The sequence below is a fragment of the Microcaecilia unicolor genome, chromosome 3, assembly GCF_901765095.1.
Source record: "Microcaecilia unicolor chromosome 3, aMicUni1.1, whole genome shotgun sequence".
Taxonomy (NCBI): Eukaryota; Metazoa; Chordata; class Amphibia; order Gymnophiona; family Siphonopidae; genus Microcaecilia; species Microcaecilia unicolor.
In genome coordinates, this window is record NC_044033.1 from 446,742,942 (window position 1) to 446,762,159 (window position 19,218).

General features: G+C 41.2%; 1 protein-coding gene across 1 annotated transcript in view; it reads right to left on the bottom strand.

The window, feature by feature from the left end:
* The window catches only part of TPO (thyroid peroxidase), a 127,618-nt gene extending 108,946 nt beyond the window's left edge, over positions 1 to 18,672 (bottom strand). The window contains exons 1-3 of the mRNA XM_030195157.1: positions 18,569 to 18,672; positions 16,963 to 17,132; positions 10,842 to 10,974 (exon numbers count right to left, since the gene is read on the bottom strand). Coding sequence (XP_030051017.1) covers positions 10,842 to 10,974; positions 16,963 to 17,132; positions 18,569 to 18,672 — 407 coding nt within the window. The remainder of the gene's footprint in view (positions 1 to 10,841; positions 10,975 to 16,962; positions 17,133 to 18,568) is intronic.
* Between the last annotated feature and the right edge of the window lie 546 nt (positions 18,673 to 19,218).

The following is a 19,218-nucleotide window of genomic DNA, read 5'->3' on the forward strand; positions in this document are numbered from 1 at the left end:
GCATCTGTTTGTGACAACCAACAGAAGCAGGTCAAGGAAAATTGAGGGTAAGTATAACTTGGTTGGACACTTCTTATATGAGAACAGTGAAAAGTCTGGGATGGAGGTTCTAGAAGCCAAATATAGGCTTTCATGTAGAAAGTAGAAATACAGACCCTTCAGGGTAGCATTCACTGAAATGCATCTCATACCATATGCAGGACCTAAAAACAGGCAGAGATCCAGAGTCTCAATGCATGAATGAGATGATAGTGTAGGCAGGGGCGTAGCCAGACAACAGATTTTGGGTGGGCCTAGACAAGAAGTGGGTGGGCACCAAGTGTTCTCCCCCCCACCACAAAAATATCCCAGCTGGTGGGAAAACGCTTCTTTCCACCTTGGCAGTCTGCAGCAGGCATACACTGAAAACAGGATGCGCAGGTGCCAGTATCATGGAGAGTAGCGTTTTCGTTACCATCAAGGGGAAGTCTTCAGCTGGCAAGGCTTGGGATCCCCATCAGCTACTGCTAAACATGTGCTACTGTTGGGTGGGCTTGAGCCCTAAGTGGGTGGACCCTGGCCCATCCAGGCCCATCTGTGGCTACGCCACTGGTGTAGGGAGGAGGGATTTAGATTTGTTAGGTACTGGTCAACATTCTGGGGAAGGGAGAGAGTATTCTGAAAGGATGGGATCCAGCTTAAACAAAGCAGAGCCAGGCAGTTGGTGCTAACCTTTAAAAAGGGGATAGAGGATCATTTAAATTAGAAGTTGTAGCAAAGCCTACAGTCATGCAGTTGCACAGTTTGGAGCAAAGTGTCATCAAAAAATATAGACAAAATGCAGAAATTAGAATATTTTAATGCAGAGTTTATAATAAAAGCTGAAATAAGCAAGGAGAATTTAAATAACGAACAAACAGATAAATGATTCCAAATTACTCTTATCAACTTGCTATACAGGTTGTAAACATAAAAAATCATGGTGAGATGAAATAGGCAGTAAGAGCCAAAAGCATATTTTGCAGAAAACGAAAAGCAGACTATAATGAAGAAAATAAGTTTAAGCATTGGCAAACTAGATGTAAAACAGTAATGAAGCATGCCAAAAAAAGACTTTGAAAAGAGACTTGTAGGTAAATTTATAAATGGCACCTAAAAAAAAAATCAAAGCCGAACCCCCCCCTCCACTTAAGCGATATTCTATAAGTCATGCCTAAAGTTCAGCACAGTTTACAGGATACAAGCTTACACAGAGAGTCATGTGTATACACATGGAGCACTATTATTCTGTAATTACACACGTAACTCAAATCAACACACCCGTTCTGCCCTGAAACACCCACACCACTCCCATTTCTGCACCCTCTTTTTGGAACATGCGTAAATCATAGGCATGGATCCAGTGCCTAACTTCATGCATGTTGGACCCAAGTAAATCTAATTAGTGCCAATAAAGCTTGTTAAAAAGCCAGTTATTGGCACTAATTGGCTCTTTATTCAATTAAATTGCACACACAAATTGGGAACATGCCTAGATTTGCGTGCACAATTTTTGGTGACTTTACAGAATCAGGGGGTTACTATATAGGTAAGAACTAATACTAAAAAAAACTTTTTCAAGTACATCTGAAGTGAAAAGACTGTGAGGGAGTCATTTGGACTGCTAGATGACCAAAGAATAAAAGAATGTTCAGGGAGGAAAAAGTAACAGCAGAACAACTAAACAGTTTCTTCACCTTTACCTATATTAATTAATTGGGATTTATTAACCGCCTTTAAGAAGAGATTCACCCAAGGTGGTATACAGTAGGTACAGTTTAACATAAACATAATTTTTCTAACGTAATAGTAAAATAACCAAGAATAAACATAAATACAATCAATGAGGTAAACTTGAGAACAGCAAATTAAAACCTAATAATAGGACTACCATGAAACAATATCAAAAATACACACATTTAACAGCACTGAAATTCAAATAACAGAGATACAATACGATGTCAGCATAATACTAATGAAACATCTAATAAGCATGCATTAGAACATTCAAATAACAATTATGATGCTAATGCATTTCTACAATTCCATGTTGCTAAGGGGACAAGTGCAGATATACAGACAGGGACAAGATGGGTGGTACAGAGTCAGAATTTGCAGTACAGCAAATAAAAATGAAAGAGGATTTGAGACATAAGGAATGTGGGAGAGAATTCCATTGGGAAAGTGCTGAATAAAAGAAGGCTGATTGTCCAGTGGAATCCTAATGGGTGTGAGAAACCAGAGGGATAAGGAGACACCCATCATGTAACATTACTAGTATACTACTACTACTTAACATTTCTAGAGCGCTACTAGGGTTACGCAGCGCTATACAGTTTAACAAAGAAGGACAGTCCCTGCTCGAAGGAGCTTACAATCTAAATAACGAAATGTCAAGTTGGGGCAGTCAAGATTTCCTGAATAGAGGTGAGGTGGTTAGGTGCCGAAGGCGACATTGAAGAGGTGGGCTTTGAGCAAGGATTTGAAGATGGGCAGGGAGGGGGCTTGGCGTATGGGCTCAGGGAGTTTATTCCAAGCATGGGGTGAGGTGAGGCAGAAAGGGCGGAGCCTGGAGTTGGCGGTGGTGGAGAAGGGTACTGAGAGGAGGGATTTGTCTTGAGAGAATGTTACTAGAATAACATTACTAGTATAAGTGGCAGAAATCGTTTACACCTGCCCTGGACCAGCATAAATGTCCACACCTACAATTTTTAAGTATGCCTGTAGATTAGCATATTTTATAATCTATGGGCCCTATATTCAGTTTCCGTCATATCCAGAAATTCAACACCAGGCCACGTTCAGGCTCCAGCACTGAATTTCTGAGTATACAAAACCGGCAAAGTGTACTACTACTACTACTACTTAACATTTCTAAGGCGCTACTAGGGTTACGCAGCGCTGTACAATTTAACATAGAGGGACAGTCCCTGCTGAAGGAGCTTACAATCTAAAAGACAAGTGAACAGTCAGTCTGAAAGGGGCAGTCAAATTGGGGTAGTCTGGATTACTGAACTGTAAGAGTTAGGTGCCGAACGCAGCATTATTAGGCACTTAACCAGCTATAAAGATAGGACTGTGTTTTAAGCTGTCTTATTTATGCAATTATCTTAGCCAGTTAAATGTTGAAAATCAGCATTTAATTGGCTAAGTGCCGACCCTACCCCTGCAATGCCACCAAAATAGTTGGTTTTGGTTTGGGCACTTACCAAACACTTTCAGCGGCACTATCCAGTTAAGTGCTACTGAAAATGCCCAGCTAGTGTCAAGACAGGCAATCTAAATAGTCAGAAGTTTCTTCTGGCCATTTACATTTTGAATAGTGGGTCCTATGTGTATACAAGCACAGCTTATCAAAACTCTGCCACCATAGATATCTTCCAGCAAAGTACTGTTATTGTTACCCTGTTCCTGAAGTATACAACTCTACTATACCTGATGAATGTAATCGTGCCAGATACCTCGAGCTGTGTTTCAGGAGTGAGTCACACAACATAAACTAGCCATATTCAAACAGCTCAAAGCTGTCAGAACGAAAGAGAAACTAAGATTTAAGGACTTTTCTTCAGACGAATGAAGCAACAACAGCTATGAAGTTATTTTGAGATTAAAAGCTTTAATTTGCAGCTACAGAAAGAAATAGTTCCCAAATATAACAATTACCATTATTAAGTGAACTTTCAGAGGTCAAACCCAATTAGCTTGAATTATTAGTTCAGCAGAACTTTACATCAGCATGCATGTATCTATATTTTGAAATTCTTATCCTATAATGTGTACATCTTGCTATAACATTTTGTAAGCCACATTGAGCCTGCAAATAGGTGGGAAAATGTGGGATACAAGTGCAGCAAATAAATAAATAAATAAAATAAATGTTCTGTTCTCTTTATTTTCTATCAGGTTAGCTAAGAGAACTTCATCCCTCATACCACTAAATACATCAATTTATCAGATAAGTATCACTTAAGCTACATGTAATTTACTGTGTTTTAACCAGACAGAAACAAAAAAAGGCAAAGATCTGCCACAGAAATAGCAAATCAAAAGAAAAAAAGCAGATCAAAAAAGACAAAAAAATAGAACAGGAGGGTTCTATTTTTTTGTCTTTTTTTTTTCTTTTGATTTGCTGTGTTTTAACCATACAACTTGACTTTAGCACTCCACTTTATTTTAAAATACCTTAAGAACGGATTCATTGTGTGTATGTTCTGTTTCAGGAATTAAGGAATCTCACGAGACAGCAGTTGAGACTTTATGTTGACCCTTAAATTGAGTAAACCATTGTCCTTTGAATGTGTGTAGGTGCAAGATCCACTTAGATGAATCTTTCTTGGCTGGTAACTTTGATCTTTCTTGGACGTTGGAGCTCATGAACTGTAGCAATGACTGAAAAGAGCATCGGTGGACCCCTCCTTTGGGGCAGATTCGTTGGAAAACAGGCCTCACTTACCTTTAACAACTCAAAGGGAAGTAAACTCCTGGTTTTTCTCTCAAACAGGATACCTTTGGGGGACATTTAATTAATAAGACTGGGCCAGAATAATAAAGGAGAAAAACAAAAAATAATATAATTTTTTTCCCTATTCTTCCATGTCCTATTCTCAGGCTACTTTTCCTTAACACATAAGTACATAAGAACTGTCATACTGGGACAGACCAAAGGACCATCAAGCCCAGCATCCTGTTTCCAACAGTGGCCAATCCAGGCCACAAGTACCTGGCAAGATCCCAAAACAGTACAATACATTTTATGTTGCTTATCCTAGAAATAAGCAGTGGATTTTCCCCAAGTCCATTTTAATAATGGCTTATGGACTTTTCTTTTAGGCAGCTATCCAAACCTCTTTTAAACCCCACTAAGCTAATTGCTTTTACTACATTCTCTGGCAACAAATTCTACAGTTTAATTACATGTTGAGTGAAGAAAAATTTCATTTTAAATTTACTACTTTGTAACTTCATTGCGTGCCCCTTAGTCCTAGTATATATGGAAAGAGTAAAGAATCGATTCACGTCTACCAGTTCCATTCCACTCATTATTTTATAGACCTGTATCATATTTCCCCTTAGACAACTCTCTTCTCCAAGCTGAAGAGCCCTAGCTGCTTTAGTCTTCCCTCATAGGGAAGTCATCCCATCCCCTTTATCATTTTTGTTGCCCTTCTCTGTACCTTTTCTAATTCCACCATATCTTTTTTGAGATGCGGTGACCAGAACTGCAGACAGTATTCGAGGTGTGGATGTACCATGGAATGATACAAAGGCATTATAACGTCCTCATTTTGTTTTCCATTCCTTTTCTAATAATACCTAACATTTTATTTGCTTTCTTATCTGCCGCTGCACTCTGAGCAGAGGGTTTCAATGTATCATCAACGATGACATCTAGATCCCTTTCCTGGTCGGTGACGCCTAACGTGGAACCTTTCATTATGTAGCTATAATTTGGGTTCTTCTTTCCCACATGCATCACTTTACACTTGCTCATATTAAACGTCATCTGCCATTTGGATGCCCAGTATCCCAGTCTCGTAAGGTCCTCTTGTAATTTTTCACACAATCTTCTTGCGATTTAACAACTTTGAATAACTTTGTGTTGTCAACAAATGTAATTACCTCACTAGCTACTCCCATCTCTAGATCATTTATAAGTATGTTAAAAAGCAGCAGTCCCAGCACAGACCCCTGGAGAACCCCACTATCTACCCTTCTCCATTGAGAATACTGACCATTTAATCCTACTCTCTGTTTTCTATCTTTTAACCAGTGTTTAATCCACAATAGTACACTACCTCCTATCCCATGACTCTCCAATTTCCTCTGGAGTTTTTCATGAGGTACTTTGTTAAATGCCTTCTGAAAATCCATATACACAATATTGACTGGCTCACCTTTATCCACATGTTTGTTCACCCCTTCAAAGAAATGTAATAGATTGGTGAGGTAAGATTTCCCTTCACTACATCCATGTTGTCTCATTAATCCATGCTTTTGAATATGCTCTATAATTTTGTTCTTTATAATAGTCTCTACAATTTTGCCTGACACTGACATCAGGCTCACCAGTCTATAAATTCCCGGATCATCTGTGGAACCTTTTAAAAAAATCAACGTTGCATTGGCCACCCTCTAATTTTCCGGAACCATACTTGATTTTAAAGATAAATTACATATTATTAACAATAGTTCTGCAAGTTCATTTTTCAATTCTGTCAGTACTCTGGGATGAATACCATCCGATCCGTGCAGTTTGCAACTCTTCAATTTGTCAAATTGCCCCATTACAACTTCCAGGTTTATAGAGATTTCATTCAGTTTCTCTTACTCGTCAGCTTTGAATATCTTTTCTGCAACTGGAATCTCTCTCATATCTTCCTTGGTGAAGACCAAAGCAAAGAATTAATTTAATCTCTCTGATATGGCTTTGTCTTCCCTGAGTGCCCCTTTTACCCCTTGGTCATCTAGTGGTCAAACTGATTCTTTTGCCAGCTTCTTGATTTAATATACCTAAAAAACAATTTACTATGTATTTTTGCCTCCAACTCAATCTTTTTTTCAAAGTTCCTCTTTGCCTTCTTTATCAGTGCTTTGCATTTGACTTGCCATTCATTATGCTGTTTCTTATTATTTTCAGTCAGATCCTTCTTCCATTTTCTGAAGGATTTACTTTTATCTCCACTAGCTTCCTTCACCTCTTTTTTTTAACCATCCCAGCTGTCGTTTGGTCTTCCTTATTCCTTTTTTAATACACAGAATATATTTGGCCTGGGCTTCCAAGATGGTATTTTTGAACAGCATTCATGCCTGATGTAAATTTTCAACTTTCGCAACTGCTCCACTAAGTTATTTTTTCACCATTCTTTTCATTTTATCATAGTCTCCTCTCTCCCCTGCTCTCCCCTCCCATCCATGTCTAGCAATTCTCTTCAGCCCTCCCCTAACTATCCATGTCCAGTGATTTCTCCTCTCTCCCCTCCCCTCCCATCCATGTCCAGCGATTCTCCTATGCCCCCTATCCTCTCTTCCATGTCCAGTGACTCACACCAGTCTCCACCTGCCCCGCTTTTCAGCTCCTGTTGAGTTCAAGTTCCAACCTCAGCCCCACCTGCCTGCCCTTAGCTCCCCGACAGTCCTGCTTTCTGTTCCTGCCACCCCGTGTTTAAATCTTTTATTTTTTTACCTGAAGTCATGGTGGTGGTGGCTTTAGTGAAAGCAACAGGCTTGCCTCCTCCAGCCTTCCCTTCCCTCTCAGTGTCCCGCCCTCACGGAAACAGGAAACTATGTCAGAGGAAGGTGGGACACTGAAAGGGAAAGGAAGGCTGCTGGAGAAGGCAAGCCTGCTGCTTTCACTAGTGCCACCACCACCAGCGCTGCAACTTCAGGTAAAAAAAAATAAAAGATTTAAACACGGAGCAGCAGGAACAGAAAAGCAGGGCTGTCGGGAATATGAGGGCGGGCAAGTGAGCTGGCCCTGGGGAAAAAAGGTGCCAGTATGCTGTACCGGCGCTTACCAGCACAAAAAAAGCACTTGGAATTACAGTAGATTAAGGAGGGATCAGCCCCTAGAACAGCTGCTGATCATAAAGGCAAGCTAGGAAAACTGGGCTCTCTCTCATGCAGTCCACAGGGGCAGAGAGGGAGGGAGGGCTGGCCCTAGCTGAGAGCTAACAGCCAATAGGAAAAGCTTACAAGGAGTCAATCACAGGAACTGCAAACTATAGGAAAAACAGTCCTAATACACAGTGCAATCTATTACACAAAAAATGCAATCAAATATAAATAATACTCAAATATACACAATACACCCTGCCTCCATGAATATGGGGGCAGAACAAACCATAAAAACCTGGGTAAATATTCCATAGGGTTTGAGTGGCAACACTAAAAATGGAAGAGCAAATTAGGTCAAATTTTATTGACAAATTGAAAGTATTATTAAAAGTCATTTTTGGTTCTGATCAAAGAACTCATGAGGATGTATATAGAATAAGGTGACAATATAGAAATAAAGGAAAACCTGTTTACTGAATTTAATAATTTTAAGTATTTTATAAGGATTGCAGAGGCAGTGTTAAATAAGGTAAAGAAAATGCATTTTCTTTTTCTTGAATACCCCTCTGGAGAAATATCCTGAAATGTTGGAATCAAACAGGTAAAGAAATATTTCAAACAAATATACTGATTTCCAGAATAGCAAACCAAAGCAAGAGCAGAAGATGACAATTGTCAAGATGACCAAATGTTGCCAAAAAGTTCCTTTAATGGATAAAGAACTCACTGAATTGGCGGTAACTGGGCAGCGTGCAGCACTGCCTGATTTTCTGGGACTTGAAATACTGCTGGTGCCCGTGTTGTGCCGGCGGTAGCTCCAAATTGGCACATGGTAAGCTCGTGTACAGCTTACCACTGTTTTGTACAAGGGCCCCTAATAGCAGAAATTGAGAGTATAGGTAACATGTGATCCACTAATTGTTATATCAGTCATACAGAAGCTCAAAGTTCAGGCAACTTTTCATTTCTTATGATATTGGAAGGCAGCACATTTTAAGTAAATCTCGGTCTGCACAGCTTCCTGATTGATGCTCCAGTTTGTCTCCTTCCTTCTCCCCATTTCTGCCTTCAGTTGAGTTCAGACTGTCTGATCCAGGATGTCCCCCTCCCTTTTTTCACCCCTCCCCTCCTGGAAGCATATAAGGAATAGGAGGGGAGGAGCTGGAGAGTACAGTCATTACTTTATGTTTTGCTATGTCCACTCCATTCTCCCCTCCTCCTGCCCCTATGTCAACAAGTAGCTTATTATGTCAACAAGTAGCTTATGGGGAAACAAAGCTACTTGTTGGTATAGGGACAGGAGGAGGGGAGAATGGAGTGGGCATAGCAGAATAGAAAATAATTGCTCTACCCTCCAGCTCCTCCCCTCCTATTTCTTATATGCTTCCAGAAGGGGAGGGGGTGAAAAAAAAGGGTATTATTATTTTCTGCTGTCTTAAATTCCAAGCACTGGCCAGTATACAGTTTAGTACGTAAGCCACTGATTTTAAATGGCCATATTGAAAAGAGCTCACTCTCGTGCTATGCCTATAGGAAAAAAAATCTTATTTTAATAAAGTCTATGGTATATGAAAAGCTATTTAATGTAAACAAATATGTCGTTACAAAATGTGATGCGAATACATGCCGTACAAGTACGAAGGAAGGCCTATGCCATAAGATATATAAGGATGGAACAATTATAGGAACAGCAATGAGATAGATTACAGATTATACGAATAGTTTTCTGGAGACAACTAGCATGCCTTTCTGAAGAAATATGCCTGCAGGAGGAGTTTAAACATGTATAGCATATTACAGGGGCAATAAGTTAAAATTTTAGAAGCATAAGACAACAAAGAAAATGATTTTGAACTTAATGAGAACAGATGAGAACCAGAGAGAAAAGAAAGAGAATGCATAATGAGATAAGAGGGCAACAGAAAATGAGAGCTGACTAAGATGTAGTGAGAGGTACAAGAGCACAGAATTTTAACAGGAAGGAACAATTTGTATTTAATATTAAAAATGTTAGAAACTTTTCCTCTGGCTAGTATGTTTCATGGGGCTCCAGGGCAGCTCTTCTATTTTTCCTATTTCCTTGTTAAGAATGCAAGTAATTCCCCTGTGCAAGCTTATTTGTTCTGGCATTGTTACTGATTTTGTTATATTGCTATGCATTTGTACTGCCTCTACCCAACACTGTTAATACACATATTATTTAAAACAAACAAACTAGGAAGCAGGTTGGGGGGGGGGGGGGGTAGGACACGTAGTCCAAGAGGGGAATATTAACTATATGGAGGAGTAAAATGTTGGCAAAGACAGCAGAAGAGTCAGTGGCAAAAAAGATATAGTGGAATTAGAAAAGGTACAGAGAAGGGCGACAAAAATGATACAGGGGGTGGGACGACTTCCCTATGAGGAAAGGCTGAAGCCGCTAGGGCTCTTCAGCTTGGAGAAAAGATGGCTGAGGGGAGATATGATAGGGGTCTATAAAATAATGAGTGGAGTGGAACGGGTAGACGTGAATCATAAGTTTATGCTTTCCAAAAATACTAGGACTAGGGGTGTGCAATGAAGCTGCAAAGTAGTACATTTAAAATGAATCAGAGAAAATGTTTCTCCACTCAATGTGTAATTAAACTCTGGAATTCGTTGCCAGAGAACGTGGTAAAGGCGACTAGCTTAGCAGGGTTTAAAAAAGGTTTGGACAGCTTCCTAAAGGAAAAGTCAATAGACCATTATTAAAATGACTTGGGGAAAATCCACTGCTTATTTCTGGGATAAGCAGTATAAAATGTATTGACCTTTTTGGGGATCTAGCTGGGTATTTGTGACCTGGATTGTTGTTAACAGGACATTGGAATTGATGGACCTTTGGTCTGTCCCAGTGTGGCAATACTTACGTACTTATGACACTGTCCTGAAATCTGATTACATTTGATGTTTTAGCATGGGCTGAAGAAAGTGTATGTGTGTGTGTGTTAGAGATAAGCTGTGTGTGTGTGTGTGTGTGATAAGCTGGGTGTATAGGGTATATAACTTAACACAGTAAAATCCTATGTCCAAAGGGATGTACAAATTGCTCTGCACAGCAGTTACCATATGAACATAAAACATGCACCCATTATAGGTTTTTGTAAATCTGGATAAATGGCAGGGCAAGCAAGCACAGCAAGACTTTTCTTACAGCGCAGAGCCTTTTATGTAAAGAAAAATAATCATAGTTCAAGAAAGCACAAAATAGAACACCTCCACTATGTTGCAATCAAATAGATCGTAAATACCTGTTATTGCAGGCACCTGTGATAAGTCTGTATTTTCTAGCCAAACAATGATTTGGGCATTTTGGAGGCAGCATATATGGAAGGCATCCAGATGCATTGGCAATCAAGCTGAGCACTTCAATTGACAACATATCTGCAAACAAAGTAAACGTGTTCTGTAAGTTCAAAGAACCTGTGTTGTGATTATTCATGTGTGTAAAGATTTTGGTTAATTACAGTCAGATTAACACAGCAGAAATGTTTGATGAGCCTAAAGTAAAAATATGAAATCACTGTGACCCCTATCTTTCAATTTTCATTCTTATTGCCTAGGCAAAATATACCACTTAAAGGGGATTTTACAGAGTCATTTTATTTCATTTTCATTCAATTTAATATCATTTTTTATCCTACCTATTACAAACAGAGCTAAGTGGCTTACAGTTTCCTATCACAACAATACAGAGAGAGAATTCCACAGTTAGTTTAGGGCCTTACAAGAAAAAGCTTATTTGTGAATTGTTTCTTTATAGAATTTAATGGGGGCAATATATGCAAGTAAAATGGCTATAAAAATAATTAGGTTAGGCATAAAATTATGTGGGGCATTTTCGTATGCCGTACAAAATGGCAAAACTCCCACATTTATCAGAAAATATTAAAAAACCCAAATCCATAATGGAAGAAGTAAATAAAAGTTTTCTGATATTCAAAAATACACTTAAAAAAAAACATTTAAGGGCCCCGTTTACAAAGGTGCTCTAGTGCTTAAAAATTAGTGCATGCTAATGTGTAGATGCTCATAATATTCCTATGAGCATCTACACAGTTAGTGCACACTAAAAACGCTAGTGCACCTTTGTAAACAGGGCCCTTAGTAAGAAGATGAACTGCAAATGTTATAAACATTTATAGTTAAATGTCACCACCAATCGGAAATAAACTAAGAAAAATATATAACTGTGGTACTGGTCCCTGCATCAAGAAAACATCCAAGGCAATGGTAGCACATTCCCTCCATGTGCAAAACATGCACATATACCCTTGCACGTGGAGAAACGTTTGCTAAGTGTGCCCATTTATATGTCTGTGCAGAGAGCCAAACATTTCTGTACCAGAGTAAGAGTTCCAGGTGATCCAGATTTTCAAGTGCCACCACCACCATCTGCCACCCCATAATGTCTATATGAGGGCATGGAGATCCATAAGGAGCAGCTTGGAAAGGTCAGTGTGAAGCAGTGCCCCCAAGGATCATATCAACACTCATGTGCAAGCACTATACATAGGCAGGGTCACATACATAGTAACATAGTAGATGACAGCAGAAAAAGACCTGCACGGTCCATCCAGTCTGCCCAACAAGATAAACTCATATGTGCTACTTTTTGTGTATACCCTACTTTGATTTGTACCTGTCCTCTTCAGGGCACAGACCATATAAGTCTGCCCAGCACTATCCCCACCCCGCCTCCCACCACCGGCTCTGGCACAGACCGTATAAGTCTGCTCAGCACTATCCCCACCTCCCAACCACCAGCCCCGCCTCCCACCACCGGCTCTGCCACCCAATCTCGGCTAAGCTCCTGAGGATCCATTCCTTCTGAACAGTGAATTCCTTTTGTGAATTCCTTTTGTTTTTGCAATATATGTTACTGAATTTTCACTCACGGACACATCTGGTTTACTTCACTGCCCATCTTCACCTTCCAGCAACAGTGCAAATGCTCCACAGAAAGGACATCATGCTATCCTCTGTTCCCATGACCATTTCAGCTCACACAGCACCTGTACCTGTGTACTGCATACCCACCCCCTCAGCCCCCCATCTCCAATCTGGCTGTAGCCATCTATCGCAAGCTAAGTGAAGAGCATTACACAACATGTCATTAAGAAAATGATGCTAAGAAAGCCCATCACCCTGAACCCTGTAGATGATTCAACATACATAGGAACCTTGAGGTGCTCAGGCGCCATTACTGGAAGATACAGCAGGAAGATCCAGTGATTTACAAAAGAACATACATGATCATGTTATATGGAACCTAACTAACAGACACACATTCTTTTTTATGCAAAATCACAGTTCAATTTATGTTGAATCAGAGGGCATAACATCCAAAATCTCAATAAAATGCAGCCACAAACAATTGTGTTTTGTGAAGTAAGATGTTTTAATAAGTTGTGTTGACACTATAAGTAGAAAACTATGCCACAAAGTGTACTGTTAAATGAATATGTTTAACGCTGTAATTGTCTATGTTAAGCTTATTCTTGCTGTACACTGCCTTGGGAGAATTTCTTCAAAAAAGCAACTAAAAAACCCTAATTAGTCAATCAATCAAAAGATCTCTATGGGAGACTGGGTAAATTGGGAGCGCAGCCTAGTGGTTAGTACAGCAGCCTGGGAGACTGGGTTCAATTCCTACTGCAGCTCCTTGTCACTTAACCCTCCATTGCCCCATATGTAAACCACTTTGATTGTAACCACAGAAAGGTAGTATATCAAGTCCCATTCCCCTTCCCCACTAGAAGCATTTCTAAAGGAAAAGAGAAACTGTATCAGTCCTCAGGCTAAGATCAAGCATTATTATTTTTTAAAGGTGCAAATCAGTATTTAGACATGCAGGGTTATCTAAAAATCCTTCTTCTCTAACTCTACTACTGTGATGTTAGCCTATTATTGGTGTCATCTGGTATTCTATCTTTCTCCTAGTGTCTTGGGCTGTTCATGCCACTGTTGGGCAGGGCCGGTGCTAGACATGATGAGGCCAAGGACAAACGCTAAGGAGGAGGCCTCAAAGCTTGCTTGCAGACTGCCCCTGTTTCAACTTTAGGTAGGTTTGGGACTCCCAGTGACATGGAGGCCCAGAGCAATTGCCCACCCCTAACATCGGCCCTGCTGTTGGGGCTGATTTGCCCCTCTCTTGACGCCTTGGGGTTTTCATGCTATTGTTGGGGTTATTTTGTTCTCTCTGCCACAGGTCATGCTGATTTGCCCATTTACTTTGTCATAGGTCATCCTTACAAGTGTTCAGCAGTTTTGCTGCTCTCACCATAGGGTGTTCTTGCCAGTGACAAGGCATCAAGAATAGTGCAGAGCAAGTACCTGTTTTTCCTGTTGTCTCATTAGGGGTTTGTGCCACTCTTCATTCCACTTTTCTCCACTTGGTGCCATGGGCTGCTGTTGCCTCTGCTACAGATCCTAGGAGCCTTTGTGTCTTCATAGTACCCCTGATAGTACCTGACCCTGATGGAGAACAGTCTTGAACCCAGTGACGTAGATAGACCTGAGATTTTGGGTGGGCCCAGAGCTAATATGGGTGGGCACTGTGTATATAGGTATGAGTACTGTCTCTTGGGATCCTACAAAATAATGCCTTAGAATGCACTTGATGCGTGGATCTATATTTGTTTCTTCACCGGAGGAGGCTTTCACCCCACGGCGCTATGTAAACCACACTGAGCCTGCAAATAGGTAGGAAAATGTGGGATACAAATGTAACAAATAAATAAATAAATAAATGATGGATTTCTAAGTAGTCTGCCCAACAGCTGCCCCGCATCAATATAACCACATACATACTTAATGGAAAAATTGATATTTTTAAATATAATTACATTATCCCATATCTTAAAATTGACCATACGTATGTCTACTACAGTGGCAAACCTCTCAACACACATGGCAGGATCCTGCAATATAATTATATAGGGAAAATATATTCAAATTCTGGTGACACCTCAATAGCAATTCAAAATTCCTTCACTGCCAGGTGCCTTGTGAAGTAACACTAGCCTGCAAAGAAGCTTCTTAACACCAACTCTGAACACGAATACTAACAACAGTACTTTTATAAAGACAGCGGTGAATATACATAGCAGGAACATGCATTCCATTGGAAAATTCAGACAAGTCAGACTCATAACACCACACAAACCACATGCAAGCAGAATCTCTCACCTTGGTCACATGCAGAACACATACCAACCCTCATGAATTACAGAAGAGAGGACCAAAAATTACAAATTGTCCTGTAGCCCGGCATCAGCCTTTCCCTGCCCTACCCTTCCCTTCTTTTTTCCCCTCATCCATCCCCATAGCCCAGCATTAGCCCTATCCATCCCTTCCCCATCATCTATCCCGCAGCTAGGCATCAGCTCTACCCTAGTTCCCCCCTACCCTTCCTGTAGCCTAGCATCAGCTCTGTCCTACCGTCTACCTGTCCCCCCATAGTCTGGCATCTCCCCTACTCTTTCCAATCTACCCCTCCCTCCACCCTTAAGCACATCAGCAATCAGCATTAAATATAAAACATTTAAATTTTTCATGCTTGGGCAATGCAGAGACGACCTCCACCCAAAAACCAACATGAAACACCTTTTTAAAAATTATTATTTTAACCTGGGCACTGAGCCCATCCCTGCCCAGAAACCCACCAACATACCCCCCCCCCCAAGCACTGCAGTAAAGAGCCCATTCTCACCAAAAGACCACAATACTACTACTACTACTACTACTACTTAACATTTCTAGAGCGCTACTAGGGTTACGCAGCGCTGTACAGTTTAACAAAGAAGGACAGTCCCTGCTCGAAGGAGCTTACAATCTAAAGGACGAAATGTCAAGTTGGGGCAGTCAAGATTTCCTGAACAGAGGTGTAGTGGTTAAGTGCCAAAGGCGACATTGAAGAGGTGGGCTTTGAGCAAGGATTTGAAGATGGGCAGGGAGGGGGCTTGGCTGAGAGGCTTTGGGCTGAAGGCTGATCAGTAGTGAGGCAGGGCCCAATCCCAGATCAGCCGAGTCCATCAAGAGTCTGGCCCTGAATAAAAGCCTCCCCAGTCCCAATCGCATCCTTCCCCGAACACAGTGCTCTCCCATCCCTGCCCTGTATGTCTCTCCCCTTTCATCCACCCACCGTGCAGCACAATATCCCTCCCATTGCACCTCACTGGGTCCACACTAATAAACAACCAAGGCAGAGGTGCGGGACCATGGCTCTCTGCCTGCCGCTACTTTTTCCTGTGCCAGTCCTGCCTCTTCTGTTCTGAGGTAAACTTCCGGGTCGGCAAAGGAAGTAGTGGCAGGCAGAGAGCCGCGGTCCCATGCCTCTGCTTTGGTTGGTTATTAGCGTGGATCTGGCGAGGTACAACGGGAGGGATCGTGCTGCACGGCGGGTGGATAAAGGGGAGGGAGGGAGAAAGAAGCAGACACCGGGTCGGGTCCTAGAAGTGCTCTCATGAGTGGCGGTTGTTTGCTGTTGCTGGACTAGAGGCATCTGCAGCCAGACCAGCACCGATTGGAGGGTCACGAACGACTGGGTGGGCCTCAGCCGAGATTGATTGGGCCTCCCGTAGCCACACCCCTGCTTGAATCTGAGTTTACTGTGCTATGATGTCCATTGCTACTGCCACAGTAGTGGCTTCAGCATGAGCAAATATTTTTTTCATTAAAGACATAATACATATAAAAATTAAGACAATCTTGAACACACAAAAAATATGTATATCAAACCTCTACCATATTCTTCACAATCCAGTTGCAAAATGCTAATTAGCATTGTATCATCAAAATGTGAATCCCAGTAACTCCAGAAGATACTTTATGACTAAATCAAAGATAAATGCACATTTGTTGCATTTTAAATCATCTATACAGATATTTTACGTAGTGTACCTGAATGTTACTCACTTTGAGATCCAATTAAATAAATAAATCAACCAAATATCTGTCTATACATACACACACAAACATATGTATACACACATACTATTTGAGAGAGCTCTATATGCTGCCAGTCAAGAAAGTGTATTTACAACATTTCCAATAGCAACCAGTTTAAATATAGCCGAGAAAAAAAATCATAGACAGTTCAATAGTCTCCTGAGTACAATACACTTACATTTCATAGGTATCCAAACTCTAGATCAATGTCAATAGAATGTGTTCTGACAAACATTCCAAATCTTTAATAAATTACTAATTTTCAGGGGAACACAGCAAATGGGCAAGACAGATGTGGTAATAAATCATACTTTCATATTATACAAAAGAAAAGTGAAGTAATAACATTCATTAAGCCAACAAATTTTAAGCAATCAGTAGGTAGGGCTGAAATTATATTATTCCTTACTATGTATTTACCTGTTACATGTAGTGATCGTTTGTGATTTTGATGGACTTTGGCTTTCATTACTTGTATCGTAGCTTCCATGATTTCAGCTGCTCGAGAAATATCCCAGCTCTCTTGTTCTGGACGTTTTAAAAAAGCTAACAGCTGAACAGGGGAAGATTTTTTCTTGTAATTCAGATTTCTGTTAAAGATATAACAAATGATATTTTTTTCCCAATATTTTCCAATAGCATTGTCTTAAAGTTGCACTAGTGACAGAAGTAACCAGTAGAATCTAGACTCATTTCCCTGTAAGGGTTCAAATTGTTTAATGGACAATACCCATTGAAATAGTAATTAATTAAGAGCGTAAACCTATAATAGGGTGCCTGGTTTATGAGGGTAAGCAGGTGCCTGATTAGATGCTACTTTATAAAAAAAAAGTTGTTGCCTACTTCGCTTTAAAAAATACTTGTGTAAGTTCCCTAATGCATGCCTAAATTGAAGGTGCCAACATTTACACTAGCTCTATAGCTGGTTTAAGTTCCATGCCTATATTTTGCAAGTTCATGCAGAAATTATAGCATGTTATAATCTACAAATGTCTGACCTCTTGCGGTAATACTGTGATATTACCACTAGAGGTTTCAGCAGCTATTTTGGAGCAGGGGCGTAGCCAGACACCCAATTTTGGGTGGGCCTGGGCCCAAGATTGGTGGGCAGAAGAACCTCGCCCTGTCCCACACGTGATTTGGTCTCTCCTTCTCTCACCTGCATGCCATATGGTCTCTCAAACATCCCCCCTCTCCCGTATACCTTTTAAATAGCAGATTTTCACCAGCAGCGATCAGCAACTAATACACACTGCTTATGTGGCTCCACACCCTTCCCTCTGATGCAACTTCCTGTTTCCGCCTAGGCAGAAATACATCAGAGGGAAGGCTGTGGGGCCAGTGCAAGCAGTATGTATGTCACTGCTCACTGCAGGCGAAGATCTGCTACTTACAAGGTATGCAGGAGGGACACGTTGGGAGTTTTTGGCTGGTGGAGCATGGGGATCCCTGCCAGCCACATCACAGGTATGCTGCTACTGGGTGGGCCTGAACCCAAAGTGGGTGGGCATGGGCCCACCCAAGCCCAACCTTGGCTACGCCACTGTTTTGGAGACCTGGCGGTCATGAGGCGGGAAAAAGTGGGCATCTTTCCTACTCTACTAGACATTGGAGATCTCTGGGGATTGGGTTGGTGGGTAAGGAGTGGGGGTGGGTTTTGTGGGCCAAGGGAGAGTTTTGTGGGCCTTGGGACTGGAGGGGGACAGAGACTGGGGGAGGCTGCCCTGTGTTGGGAGGGAGTGTCTGTGTGGGTGGGGGGAGGGTTGTGTGCCATCTGGGGTCAGATATCATGTTAGTTGGGGCAGTTGTGTGCTGTTAGGGGTCAAGTACTCAAGTCAGGAGAGTTGGTAAGTCATCATTGGGGTGGGGATATGTTCAGGGAGGAGGGCTAGCATTGCAGAGAATAGGCACATTGGAATTTACAGATGACCCTATGGCAGACTCTTAGATGTGCCTTGAAGCAGGTGTCAATTCCAACATCCCCCCATGCCACCCAGACCACTACTTGTCCTTGCTCTCTCCATACCCCCATTTCATCTGAATGTAGTCAGCTTCTCCATATCTGTATGGCCACTGTTCTGAAATGACATTTAGATATCTGGACCTCTCTAGATATTTAACTGCTACCATTTAGATATGAGAATGCTACCAAAATAAGGGCCTTAGTCTCCTAAATTTGGCTGAAAATAGGACATTTTGAAGTTCAGCTTTTCCTTGAATATCAGGCCCCATATTCTAATACCTCTGTGGCAGAAGGCATATAAGATTAGTTTTACCAGGGTTTAGACCAGCAGACTGAAGCAATAGAGGCTGGGAATCTATAGTGGAGCGACCAGAGATATGAGACCATGAAAAGACCAGGGGTTACTTAACCACTGGTTTCCAGAGGATGAGATATGCCTCCAGAAGTTCTATTGCCCAGCACAGGGAGCATCCTGATTGGAAGCTATACATATAAGAAAAGCATACAGAAACATGCTGCCGGTACAACAACTGCTGAGATACATCCACTGAAACCCATGTTTGTTCTCCTGCCCAGTTTCTTGGCTCCTGTTTCATGCCTGCCATTTCTGCTTCAGTGCTATTCCATACTATCTCTGGATTTGCTAGCCATCCAAGCCTTTGTAGCTATGCTTTCACAACCAAATACCATATAGCACCAATGGGCTGTTTCTT